The sequence below is a fragment of the Bubalus bubalis genome, chromosome 4 (genome assembly GCF_019923935.1).
Source record: "Bubalus bubalis isolate 160015118507 breed Murrah chromosome 4, NDDB_SH_1, whole genome shotgun sequence".
NCBI lineage: Eukaryota > Metazoa > Chordata > Mammalia > Artiodactyla > Bovidae > Bubalus > Bubalus bubalis.
Window position 1 is genome coordinate 120,830,343 of NC_059160.1, and position 14,497 is coordinate 120,844,839.

The following is a 14,497-nucleotide window of genomic DNA, read 5'->3' on the forward strand; positions in this document are numbered from 1 at the left end:
GAGAGGTTGTGGTTTGCTCACAAAAGCAAGGAGAGAGGCGTTTCCCTGGGTGAGTGACTGCCCGGTGGAAAGCGGAGGGCTTGTTCGTATAAGATCTCTCACTGTCAGGGACCACACGCCATGTGGCCCCCAGATGCCAGCACTTGCAGGCTGTATCTGTGGTGACCTGAAGCCCGTTGGAACGGAAGTTGCTGCTTGTCTCATGTCAGCAGCTGGGTGCCTTCAGCCAGCCTGCTTCCCTACCAGCATCCTGCTTGCTTAGTTTCTTCTTCAACACACTAAGTGCTAGCACACACTGCTAGTTACTTTTCAGAAAAAGTTGGGATTCTTTTAAGACTTAAAAAATATATATGTATTGACATTTATTGATTTTATATTTGCAGAAATACCTGGTTAAAAGGACAAAATTCTATTTTGTCTGCTAAGAGAATAATATATTAAGCACGTAGTTATGAGTTGAATAATTGTGATTATTTTCTAAATATGGCTTCATGTTTTGTCTGATGTTGATTTTAGAGCTGATGTTTCTGGAAACAAGTGCACTAACAGGGGAGAACGTGGAAGAGGCCTTTGTACAGTGTGCAAGAAAAATACTTAACAAAATTGAATCAGGTAAGAACTTCCCATTAATAAACTTTCCTTTAGCACATTCTCCTCTCTAGCTCAGTAGTGTCGCTTTTCAGTATTTCCAGGAGTGATTTGGTCATGCAGTTTCCTCTCTCTACCTGCCGACCTGCAGTGGCCTCTTAGGGGTTTGAAGGTCTTGTCTGCACTGGAGGTGGAAGCCCAGGCCTCCTTCACAGGAACTTCTTCAGCTGTGTGGTGGCAGGGAAGCAGCTGTGTGACGGGAAATGAGTTATGGGCACTTCGATTAATGCTGCTGGTTACAGATCAGGCATCGTGGAAAATTTGTTTCCAAAGCTAACTGAGCTTGTCACAGTAATAACCTGTCTCATTATTGTTCTACTTGTTGCTTCAGTAAAAATAAGTTTAAAACAACCCTACTATAGGCAGCTGACAAAATAATATGTAATCATTTATTAGAGTTAATTTTTGTGTAAATATCACCAAAATCACATGTGGGCATTACATTTTTAATTGATTCATTTAACTGAATGCCTATTCTTTACAGGTGCTAGGATACAAAAATAAATTAATCCCAACCCTTGCCCTCAAGAAACTGTTTTTCAAGGGAAACACTCAAAATATAATTATAACACAGTGTGGTGACTACAGTAACTGAGAAGTACACCGGATCTTGGGGCCACACAAGAAGAGCCTGCTTGTTTAGGAGGTGATATCAGGAAGAGCTTCTAGGAAGAAACAGTGACTGAACTCAGGCTTTCAAAGTGTGAGGAGGAGGAACCGGGAAGGAGGGTAGGCCATCAGAGGGGCAGCATGAATGGAGATTTGGGGGAAAGTTGCAGTTACTAGAAGAGAAAGACCACAGTGGAGAATGGCAGGAGAGAAGACTGAGGAGAGGCAGCAGCCAGGCCAGTGATCTTCACCCAGGCTCGAACTTTGCTCCATGGGTGACTGAGTCTCCACCTTGGCTGGACGCAAGAGTCGCCTGGGATACATACAACTTTTAATTCTAGGCCCCACCTCTGGAGATGTTGAGTTAAAATCTCAGCATCATCATTTTAAAAAACTGTCCCATGTGATTCTCATGTTCGTCCAAGATAGAGGACCACTGCCGTAGGGCTGAGAAGCCATTTGAGGGTGGGAGGCAGAGAGTGATATGGTCAGGTTGTGGCTGGAGACACATTGTGTGTGTAGGCATTCACATCAGTGACAGACCAAAGGAAGCCCAGGACTGATGGCCAGGATACCAACTGAGGCATGTTTGAGTAATTCAAGAAAAGATGCCTGATTAAACCTGTAACAAGGATGTGGAAGCAGAGAGGAAGAGACATAGATGAATCTAAGAAACATGTTGGCAGTGGCATCCTGACTCAGATGCTAAATAGCAGGGCAGGGCCTTTTGACTTTGTGGGGTATTGGAAGAGCAGGGATCAGAAGAGGGGAGGAGCCACAGGTAACTCCATGTCACAGCTGGGTAGCTCAGTGATGAGATGGCAGAACCAGAGGAGAAGCCAATTCACGCGAATCAGGATGGTTGTGTTTTGAAATGTTCCCTGGGTGGCATCACTGGAACAGGCACAGGGTGTCATCCAGGAACCTGTGGGAAGAACCCACTTGGGAGCCGTCGGTCTATAGGAGTAGGTGCACCTGGGGAAGGAATGTGATTCCCCCAGAGAGCAGTGAAGAATGGGAAGAGCAGTGGCCCAGAACAAAGCCTTGGAGACTGAAGGATGAGAGAAGGAGGGGAAAGGTCAGAGATACAGGAAGATACCCAGGAACATGAGTGTCACTTCTGCCCTCATTCAGCCAAAAGGTTGTTCATTATCAAATACATGGGAGAAAAGTCTTGTAAGCTAAGACTGGAGCTGAAAAGTATCCCTGGGGTGGGCAAGAGGAAGTCACTAGTCATCTTTACCAGCAGAATGATTCAGGGAGGAGATGGAGCAACTGAGCACAGAGGACATGAGGAAGCAGAGCCTGGGTGCCTCCCTGGAGGAGGAGGCAGAAGGTTAATTTAACATGAGAGGTTTCAGGAATGGAAGAAGTCTTAGCACCTGTAAATGCTGAGGGAGAAGAGAGAGGAAGGTAAAGGAGAGAAGGTGAGAGGGGAACTGACAGAGAGGGTAGGGCAGGGAAGGTGGTGGGAGAGTGTTGGGGCCCAGACCTCTGGTCTCAGCAGAAAGAGGGGTGCTCCATCCCTCTGTGGGCTTTTGGTCTGAACATAGCAACAAAATTGTTACTCAACTTGGTACAGTACTGTTATTTTTTTAAAGAGTCTATAGCATAAGTAGTTAACATTAAAATTGACATTGTGTTGAGTACAATCAGGCTCAACTTATTTAGATTACCTTCCCCCTTTGGTATCCACCCATGAAGACAGTGCATATAAGTTAACACACATAAAGCTTTCAAGATCTTTTTCTCCTAAAATCATCAAAATCATAATTACATCAAGTGAAAAAAATATACAGATGTGTTAGAATTCTTCAGCAGTACTTTTTCATTGTAATCTTCTAAATAGGCAGAATATTCATATGGTTTAAAAACCTTTATTTTCTCTACCACTTTATACAGAAAAGTTAGCATACTATACATTCTGCACTTACTGTACCTACCAATCATTACAAATCAATATTAGAGACTTCCACATACACATTGTGCTAATGTATGTATACATGCATAGTGTGTATGTGTAATATTCAATTTTGTATATTGACATAATTTATCTAACCAGTCTGCTTTGGACATTTGAGTTGTTGCCAGATGTTAAAAACAACGTTGCAGTAAATAACCTTTTGTATATCATTTCACGTGTGTGTGAGTGTATATGTAAGATAAATTCCCAGAAATGGAGTTGTTGGGTCAAAGAACATAGGCATTTGGAATTTATGTAGAGGCTGTCAGATTCCTCCTTTCAAGCTTGAGGCAGTTTATCATCCCACTAGTACGAATGAAGGTGTTTTATCTCACTAAAGCCATGTCCACAGGGTGTATTATCATGTTTGGGTCTTTACCAGTCTCATAGTGAAGAAGGGTGTCTTTGTGGTTTCATTTCAATGCTTTTTGTATACATAATATATTCACATAATTCCAGATTCAAGTAAAGAGGATACAATGAAAGTCACCCTCTATTTCCCCCATCTCCTATCACCTAGCGTCTAGAGCTCTTTCTTGAAGTCAGCCACAATTACCAGTTTATGTACCCATCCAAAGATATTTTTATGCCCATGTAAGCAAATATGTGTGTATTTTTCCTTTTTATTCAAAATAATGTTTTATATATACAGTGTTCTGCACTTTGCTGTTTTCCCTTAATATATTTTGGGGATCACAGAAACATAAAAACTTTTTCTAAAGATTTACTTGATCCTCAGGTGAGCTGGACCCAGAAAGAATGGGCTCAGGTATCCAGTACGGAGATGCGGCCTTGAGACAGCTGCGGTCCCCGCGCCGTGCCCAGGCCCCGAGCGCGCAGGAGTGTGGCTGCTGAGGCAGCTCAGGCGCGCAGGTAGGTGCCCACATTGCAGCAGTCCTGTCGCCCTCAGACTTGTCCTCTTTCCCACCCAGAGCCCCACACAGGTTGTCGTTGCTTTTTGAAGGTGCATTATGAAAAGGAGAGGTGATTGCATAACTAAAAGTTTATTCTCAGCAGTGGAATACACATTCTTCTCAAGCTCACATGGAACACTCATCAAAACAGACCACATCCTAGGCCATAAAACACACCTGAAGACATTTAAAAGAACAGAAGTCATTCCGTGTCTTCTCTCAGAGCACAGTGGAATAAAACTAGAAATCTGTAGTTGGAAGATAACTTGGAAATCCAGAAATGTGAGTATTAAGCAGGATACTTCTAGATAATAAGCGGGTCAAAGAAGTCTCAAGAGAAATTTAATAGTATTTTGAACTAAATGAAAAAAAACACAACTTATCAAAATTTGGGGGAGATTCAACACAAATAGTACTTAGAGTAAAATTTGTAGCATTGCAGGCATGTATTAGAAAAGAAGAAAGATCTAAATATAATCATATGTGTCCTCCATAAAAAACTAGAAAAAGAAGAACAAATGAAATCCAAAGTAGAAAGAAGAAAAGAAATAATAAAAATTAGATCAGGAAATCAATAGAAAAAAATTAGTGAAACCAAAGTTGGTTCCTTGGAAAAAATACAGTAAAGTCAATGACTAGCCAGGCCAAAAAAAAAACCAAAAACCCAATATAAACTACTAATATCAGAAATGAAAGCAGGGACATCACTACAGATTCTATGGACATTGAAAGGATAATAAAGGAACACTATGAACAACTCCGTGCCCAAAAATTTGATAACATAGACGAAATAAACCAATTCTGTCAAAGACAGAATTTGCCAAAACTCACACAAAAAGAAACATAATGTGAATAAGGCCTATATCTGTTTTAAAGAGCTTGAACCAATAACTAGTCACCTTCCAAAACAGAACGTACCAGGCCCAGGAGGCTCCACTGGTGACTTCTTCCAAACATTTAAAGAAGAGATTATGCCAGGTCTCTGCAGTCTTGTTCACAGAACAAAAGCAGACAGAACACTTCATAACGCATTCTATGAGGCCAGTGTTATCTCAATCCCAAAGCCAGACAGAGACATTACAAGAAAAGAAAACTACAAACTAGTATCTCCTGTAAACATAGATTCTGTAAACACAGAAATTCTCAACACAATAGTAGATTGAATCCAGCAATGTATAAAAAGAATTACATACTTCCAAGTGGGATTTATCCCAGATATACAAGACTGGTTTAACATTCCAAAATCAATTAATGTAATCATCACATCAACAGGGAACAAAAATCACATGATTTCATCAAGAGATGTAGAAAAATCAGTTGACAAGTTCCAATATCCTTTTGCAATGAGAACTCTCAGTAAACTAGGAATAGTGGGGAATCAACTCAACTTAGTAAAGTCTACCAAAACCTACTGCTAAAATCAGACCTAATGGTGAGAAAGTTGAAGCTTTCCTATCAATATCAGGTACAAGGCAAGATTGTGCCCTGTCAGCACTCCTTTTTAGCATCAAACCAGAAGTCCTAGCTGATGCAGTACGAAAAGGAAATAAAAGGTATACAGATTGGGAAGGAAGAAATTAACTAACTTTGCTGGCAGATGACATGATTATGTAGAAAATCCGAAAGAATCCACAAACTCCCATATAAGTGATTATATATTAATAGCACAGTTGCAAGATATGAGGTTAATATACAAAAGTCTGTCACTTTTCTGTATCCCAGCAATGAACAAGTGCAATCTGAATTGAAAAACACAATACCATTTACGTTAGTTTCCCCAAAAAGGAAATACTTAGGCAGAACTCTTAACAACATCTGTATGAGGAAAACCAAACTGATTCTAAAGTTCATGTGGAGAAAAGACAAAAGACCCCGAATAGCCAACACAGTACTGAGCGAGAAGAACAAAACTGAAGGACTGTCAGTACCCAACTTCAAAGCACTGTAGAGCTATTGTAGTCAAGACAGTATGGTATTGGGGAACAAGAGATCAGTGGGACAGAGCAGAGAGCCCAGAAACAGACCCAGACCCTGATGTTTGACAAAGGAGCAAAGGCAATACGGTGAAGCAGAAATAGTCTTTTCAACAAATGGACCTGAAACAATTGGCCAGCCATATGCAAAAAATGAATCTAGACATCAGACCTTACACCCTTTACAAAAACTAGCTCAAAATGAGTCATAGATCTAAAGTAAAATGCAAAATCATAAAACTCGTAGAACATAAAATGAGAGAAAATGTAGATGTCCTTGAGTATTTTGATGATTTTTTAGATACAACACTAAAGATACAATCCATGAAAGAAATAATTGGTAAGCTGAACTTCATGAAAAGGAAAAACTTATCTACAAAAGACAGTGTCAACAGAATTAGTAGACAAGCTACACACCAGGAGAAAATGTTTACAAAAGACATATCTGATAATTGTTACTGTAAATATACAAAGAATTCTTAAAACTCAACAGTAAGAAAGAAAACAAACCCGATTTAAAAATGGACCAAAGACTTTAACAGATACCTTGCCAAGGAAGGTATCCTGATGGCAGTAAGTACAGGAAAAGATACTTCATAAACGAGCTGCCACTGCTGCTGCTACTGCTAAGTCACTTTAGTCGTGTCCGACTCTGTGCGACCCCATAGACGGCATCCCACCAGGCTCCCCCGTCCCTGGGATTCTCCAGCCAAGAACACTGGAGTTCTTAACAGATACCTTGCCAAGGAAGGTATCCAGATGGCAGTAAGTACAGGAAAAGATACTTCATAAATGAGCTGTGACTACAAGCCTATTAGAATGGCCAAAATCTAAGACAGTGACAGCAGCAAATGCTGGTGAGGATGGAGAGCAATAGAAATTCTCTTGCATTGCTGGTAAGAGTACAAAATGGTGCAGCTACTTTGGAAGACAGTTTGACATTTTCTTATAAAACTAAGCATATTCTTACTATATAATCCAGCAGTCTCACTGCTTGGTATTTACACAAAGTATTTGAAAACTCATGTCCACACAAATACCCTCACATGGATGCTTATAGCAGCATTGTTCATAATTGCCAAAACTTGCAAACAAATCGGATGTACTTCAGAAGGCACATGGGTTAACCATGGTCCATCCAGACCATGGAATATCATTCAGCACTGAAAAGGAATGAGCTATCAAGCCATGAAAAGACTTAGCATATAACTTCAATGCATATAACTAAATAAAAGAAGAACCTTCAACGCATATAACTAAGTAAAAGAAGCCAGCCAGGGTACATGCTACCTGATTGCAACTATGTGACATTCTGAAAAAGGCAAAACTATGGAGACAGTGAAAAGATTGGAGATGAGAGGGATGAATATATGTCTTCGTGTATTTGTCCAAACCCATAGAATCTACAAGAGTGAACTGTGGTTTAACTATGGGTTTTGGGTGATTATTATGTGTCTGTAGGTTCATCACCTGTAACAATGTACCAGCTGGCGGGATGTTGATAATGGAGGAGGCTGTATATGTGTGAGGGTCGGGGGTGTTTGGGAACTATATACAATTGTTTCCTCCTCAGTTTTACTGGGAACCTAAAACTGCACTAAAAAAAATTAAATCTTAAGAAAAAACCTAACGCAACCACTGAAACAACACAACAAAGGGTGTTGGCAAATTTAAATCAATATGGGAATTAAAATGGAATAACCATATAATTACTCTAAATAATCTGAAAGGAGACAGTAAAAGAAGGAAAAAGGACATAGAACAAACAGGGAAAATATGGAACAAAATGCTAGCATAAACCTTCCCTATTAAAAAAAAATTAGATATTCTGCTTGAAATAATTTGTAGGAAATCCTTATGCTCTTGCTCAGAAAGAAAGGAAAGTTGATGGCAATGATTGGGTTAGAGACTCTCCTGCCTTCATGTCAGTGACGAGTCTTTCTTGGGTTAGTTGAAGTCTAATAGAATGTGCCTCTAGCTAAGGCTTATTTATAAAATTTGCAAATTGATATTTTAACTTTATAAAGCTTCCTCTTTTTTATGTATAGTCAACATTATCTAATAGGCATGCTGCTGCTGCTGCTAAGCCGCTTCAGTCGTGTCTGACTCTGTGCAACCCCATAGACAGCAGCCCACCAGGCTCACCGTCCCTGGGATTTTCCAGGCAATAGGCATAAGTAAGCTTAAATAAAAGTTGGAAGTGTTCACTGGTTCCCTTTGTGACTTTAAGCTATGTTTGGACATTTATAATTATGCATATTTCTAAATCGTTCTTAATATTTTTTAGGTATTCATACAGTGGTATTTGGGACACAATTATTGAAGCTTGAAGAAGAAGGTTTTTTTTAACCACCATCTTTTTCTACTTTATATGGAAGTAGATCTTTGTGCAAAAAAAAATAATAATAATAATTTGGTATATTATACAAGCTAGTAGATGTGGCACAGCAAACTGTATAATAAATCCAGTTCAGTGGACGAGACCATTAAATGTATACACGTACGTAAAAGTGTTCTGTCCCATACACGCCCTTTCGCCTGGTTTGGACCCTGGCTGGGTACCGTTCATACGCTCGTGCAGTGCATCTCCACAGCATGGTGTCTGACGTACGGTATGATAGAGCACTGCACTCAATGCAGTCTGATACTTTATTTTTTTTTTAATTGTCTGAGCTAAAATCTGTTCATTGTGAGGTGTGCTCTGATCATTATGTTGGTTATATTGCACAGTTGGTTATGTCGTGACCTGATATTCAGAGATTCTGGCATTGATGGCCGATGCAATACTTAGTTAATTCCATTTACAACAGTCCACAAGGCGTTACATGAGCCACATTGGAAATACTAGAATTTACTCACATACTGAAATAAAATGGTAAATGAAATTTTCTCACGAACTGTCTAGCACTCTGATTTTAAAGCATCTTCATCAACTCAGTTCAGGAAGTAGAGCCGAGCACCTGATGTGTTTCAGGCACTAAGGATGCTGGTACCTTTCAACAAACTTCCTAGGCAACAGATGTGACTCTCAGCACTGGTCAGTGCAGTAGCGGAAACAGGGCTGTTTACCTGGTCCCAGTTTGCTGATCATATGGTCTTCCTGTTAGAAAACACATTTTTGCTACTGTGCTTTTTCTGGGATTCAGTATTAGAGCATCACTGCCTCCTTTTTAGTCTTTTGTTTTGCGTTCATTTTAAGGACACCCACTAAAGTTAATATTAAAGGGACACCTCTAAGAAATTTCTGTACACTTTTGCTAAATACTTAAATGCCTTACAACAGTTATCAAGTTGACATGTTTTTAATTCACATGCGTTAATGTATATTGTATTACAAAGACTTGTTCTAATATTTTAAAATGTTTATGCAAAAATATATAATAGAACTTTTCTTTAAAGCTAAAATACAGTACTATTTAAAACTGAAAGGTTTAAATAGCATTCTTCACCTTACATGTGTTCTTCCACTGTGACTTTTAGCTCAAACTGGTAAATTTGATTACCTTTAAGTTAGAAGCTGCCTACTGCTTTTGTTGTTTTGTTTTAACCAATGGAGCACAGAAGCACTACAAACTCTGGAAGTGACTTGGATAAAAATATCAGGATGTAACTGTTTTAGATATTTTAATTTTGCTTCTTTATATCTTGAATATTTGATTTTGAAAAGTCAGAATATGAAGCAAATTCTCAGACTGATCTGCTTCTTGGACCTCACTGGAAGAATGTTTGATTCAGTGTCTTGTTAACAGTGGGTTTGCAAGCTGCTCATTTTTGAACAGCTTTTTGCATGGGGTAGGAGCATGTCTGTTTGACTACATCAGTTTATGCAAAAGCAGAATTTTAAAAAAATAAGATAAATGTTGGTTTATAAGTGAGCCTGTTAATTTAAACCCCAGGTATTGCATATAATTCCACATCCCTTGACCAATAAAATTTGCTGGAGAACCAAACCCTGGTGGTTCATAATAAAGGCCTTTAGGAAAAAATGAAGAGGAGAGAAGATGTGGTATTTGGTCCCTGAAGTGTTTCCTACCACCAGCCAATCCTCTGATTCTTCTGACACCAGATGGGTTCTGTTCTGACATTGTCTTCCTGGAAATGGCATCAGATCGCACAAGTTAAAGCCTGCGTCAACACCCACCACCACCCAAACCAACACATTCTAGGCGCCAGTCACAGGTCCAGGGTGTCACTCGTGCTTTCCCAGCCAGCCCTAAACCTGGGGTTCCTATGACCCACTCCTTGGGTTTAATTAATTCCTAGAGCAGCTCACAGAACTGAAAGTTTCCTTATGAGATTATGGTGTGTGCTAAGTCGCTTCAGTCGTGTCTGACTCTTTGCGACCCTATGGACCGTAGCCCACCAGGCTCCTCTGTCCATGGGATTCTTCAGGCAAGAATACTGGAATGGGTTGCCATGCCCTCCTCCAAGGGATCTTCCCAACCCAGAGATCAAACCCGTGGCTCCTGCATTTCAGATGGATCTTTACCACTAAGCCACCAGGGAAGCCCATGAGATTACTAGTTTATTACAAAAGCTACATATGAACAGCAGATGAAGAACACATAGGGCCAGGCCTGGAAGGGCAAGAGCACAAGAGCCTCTGTCCCCATGGAGTTTGGGGTGCCCCACCCTCCTGGCTCATGGCTGTTTTCCTGTTCACCAAACAGCAGGCTCCTCAAATCTTGTTTAAGATTTTTTCTAGATCTTAATCTCTAGCAACCCCTTCTCTGAGGTCAGTGGGTGGAGCTAAAACTTCCTTAGATCTTTCTTGTGACCAGCTGCACCCTGAACCTCTCCAGGCTGACCCTGAAGTCATTTCATTGGCATAAACTGTGCTCAAAAGGGACCCCTAAAACTCAGGAAATTCTTATCTTTTAGGAGCTTTGTGTCAGGAACCAGAGATAAAAACCAAATATATCTAATAGTGAATGTTATTAAATGTGTACATTTCCCACAATTTGTTAAGTTTGCAGGATGTCCTTAATTTACATTTCTAGAAAAGCGTTTTCTCAGTCTTCCTAGAAGAAAATTCTATACTCCATTTAGACTTGAGATTTTAATTTATTTTTTCACAGTCCAGCATCTAAGTGAAAATGAAAACATTACAAATTGGGATACTGTAATGGTTTTATTGAAAAATAATAAGAGTTCTTGAAAATGTAAGAGTTCTTGAAATCTTAAGAACATTGATTCCTAGCAGATCAATATTATTCAGAATGAAGAAAATGCTAAAATTAGTCATCTAAATGATTTGCATTTCATACTGTGACACAGTAGATGGTACTTTATTTTCTGTCAAATTTGTCCTATTTTTTGCTTTTTTTTCAGAGGGGAAAGTTAGTCTTTAAAACACCTGTAAATTTTAAATAATTTTTTGTACTAGTTAAAAGTGATTTTATTAATCAATTGAAAACAGTCCAAGTTTGTCCCAGTTGTTGCTTGGTTGCTTCCTGATTATGTTTACTTCTTTAAGGAGTTGTTTTTAGAAATTTTTAGAGGGATTTATTTGAGAGCACTCAACTTGCCAGGTTCAGGAAGAAGAAATAAATTGTTGGCCATCACCCCCTAACGTTAGAAATTAACCGCTAGAAAATAATGTGATCAGGGAGTCTTTTTTTCTTTTAAAATAGAATTTATGTTGTTTTCCTTTTTTTTTTTTTTTAAATTTTGAGGGTTTTTGAACATACACAAGTATGGAGAAAATAGCATATAGAACCACTACATCAGCTATTTTCCACAATTGACTATTCATTATGCCAGTCTTGCTTTATCTACCTTTGCCCCACTTTTTTTACACTGTAGTGTTTGGAAACATCCAAAACCTCTGTCATTTCACCCAAAAATAGTTCAGCATACATCTCAACAAGAATATATATTTAAAATTTGTTATTGTCAATATACCATTGGGAACTTCAGAAGAGATACTGTTACAAGCCAAGAATGGTTATGGTTTTTTTCTTGGAATTATATAGTTGTTTTTCTAGATGTATTGAAGAAGCAAGATACACATCCTTTATCCAATATTACTAGAGGTGACTTCCCAGCATGTGGCTAATTGTACTGGAAGTTCTGTCTCCGAGCCCAGAGGACAGTGTACCTTCAGGAGGGACACAGGGCAGCCAACCTGCCACCCACAGCCAGTGCAGCCTCGGAAGCGGGAGCCCTTGTCATGCTGGTTAAGACATTCTCAGTATCACCCCGGCCACTGTCGTAACGCAAGGCCCTCTTAATCAATTCTTCTCAGTGTGTCCACATGAAGGAATGTACTGAACGTGATGTACACATCTATGGAACTTAACGCTAACCAAGGATGATGTGGTTGAGTCTGCAGGAATGTCAGCTTGCTCCTTCATGCTAAAGGATGGATGTTGTCCTTCACCTGTGGGAACTGGATGAAAAGTAGATAGCCTGTGCTCTGATAGCTCCCTTCTCTAATTTCTTGATGTCATGTGTAAATTTCATTTTAAAGGAAAACTAGCATTTTAAGAAAAATTTTAAGAAAAAATGCTAAATTTCTGAAAATGTCATATTCCAAAATACCATAGAAATAATTGGATTCATTAAATATTTGTGGGCCAGCTAACTCTGTATGAGAGTAAAACTGCTGATTTATGTATGTTGGGTAGGAGCCCTCAAATCATTTTACACTGATGAGGAAATTTTGTGATACGATTACTTCTGGGTAAGTCTACAGCATCAGAAAAGCCATCATATTGGTTTCTGTAGTCATAAACATTGGTCATATGCCCTCATGCTGTGCCTGTTTCCTGGGGAAAATGGGGCTTTTACAGGACACTTGTGTTTGTCTGAACGCCCCTTGATTTCTCATCACCTCTGTGCCTTTGTATGGACTGTGTTTGGTTATCCTCACCTATACTGCACCCCACTGTTTGTCCAGGTCTTTCAGGCTGAAGCCCTCTTGTCCTGACAGGTACAGTTGGGAGCCGTCCCCAGCCCTGACCCCTGACACACGCAGACACACGCTGCTTCAGTATGTCTCTGTCCTGGCCTTTCTTTTGCTGTTGGTCACACTGATCCATGTATTGTCTTTGTCTTCTCTGCTGGGCTGAGATGTCCTTTGAAAAGGGTGCCTTCTGTGTGCCCAGGACCTGGCACATAGAAGGGACTGAAGTGCTTGTGAAAAGAACAGATGATCGGAGTTGGGTTTGTTCCCAGGTCCTTCTAAAGTACATGGACATCAAGCCTATCCACTGCACAGTGCCTGTTTTACAAAGTCCCCTAAAAAGTGGTCATGTGATCCCGCTCAGTCCCTTCCTTCCTGGGAGGGAGCCTCATAACTCCTAGAGCTCATTTTCAATTGACATCACTGAGATGGTGAAATAGGAGGCCCCAGCCGCCATCCGCCCACCCACCCGCCCAAAGACCAACAATTAGCTATCTGCAGAGATAAACAGCTCTGAGAGAGCTCAGGAGTCTACTTAAGAAAATTCAGCAACTCAGTGGGACAAAAACCTGAGAATAATCACACAGAAATGGAAGGAAAAAGAGCTTCATTTTGTCTGCAATCTCCCACCCCCTGCTGCTGCTGCTAAGTCACTTCAGTCGTGTCCGACTCTGTGCAACCCCATAGAAGGCAGCCCACCAGGCTCCCCCGCCCCTGGGATTCTCCAGGCAAGAACACTGGAGTGGGTTGCCATTTCCTTCTCCAGTGCATGAAAGTGAAAAGTGAAAGTGAAGTCGCTCAGTCGTGTCTGACTCTGTGCAACCCCATAGACAGCAGCCCACCAGGCTCCTCCGTCCATGGGATTTTCCAGGCAACAGTACTGGAGTGGGGTGCCATTGCCTTCTCCATCCCATCCCCTAGGCAGGCTCTTTTCAGCACCAAGAGAAACCTCCCAGACTAGGAAGAGTTCCCCACCCCAGGAAAGGGCATAGGCGTGACCAGCTTCCCCAGCCTTTTGGGGCATCAAACAAAGGTCCTGTTGAGTTTATCCCACTCAGAGACTGGCAAAGCTGAGACACAGAGAAAGTGTCAACCATGCAGCTGTTAAAAACCATGGTTCCTAGTGCCCTGGTCCCCAGTCCTCTGCAGCACCACCCCATGGGAATTCCAGTCCCCAACCATCTGCTACCTGCTCCCCACCCTCCCCTGGCCCCACTAGAGCCCAGGATCTGGACTGGCAACCTACCCAGACCTCTGAAGCTACACAGGTGTAAGATGCCAGGCTAGGCCCTGAGGCTGACCCCCACTGCCAAGTGCACACTTGTGGCCAGCCCCTTCCAGCTGTGTACCTGCACACGCCCAGGCTGATCCCCATCGCCAGCTTCCACTGCTGTGTACATGCCTGTGGGAAGATACTGCAGCTCTGGGAAAGCACACCACCTGCCTGATGGGCCCACACTTGGCCCAGACCCTTGCTACTGGC

General features: G+C 40.9%; 1 protein-coding gene across 1 annotated transcript in view; it reads left to right on the top strand.

Annotated features, from left to right (window-relative positions):
- The window catches only part of RAB4A (RAB4A, member RAS oncogene family), a 42,869-nt gene extending 32,772 nt beyond the window's left edge, over positions 1 to 10,097 (top strand). The window contains exons 6-8 of the mRNA XM_025284477.2: positions 517 to 612; positions 3,960 to 4,093; positions 8,395 to 10,097. Of these exons, the coding sequence (XP_025140262.1) occupies positions 517 to 612; positions 3,960 to 4,075 (212 nt within the window). The 3' untranslated portion in view covers positions 4,076 to 4,093; positions 8,395 to 10,097. The remainder of the gene's footprint in view (positions 1 to 516; positions 613 to 3,959; positions 4,094 to 8,394) is intronic.
- The last annotated feature ends 4,400 nt before the right edge of the window (positions 10,098 to 14,497 follow it).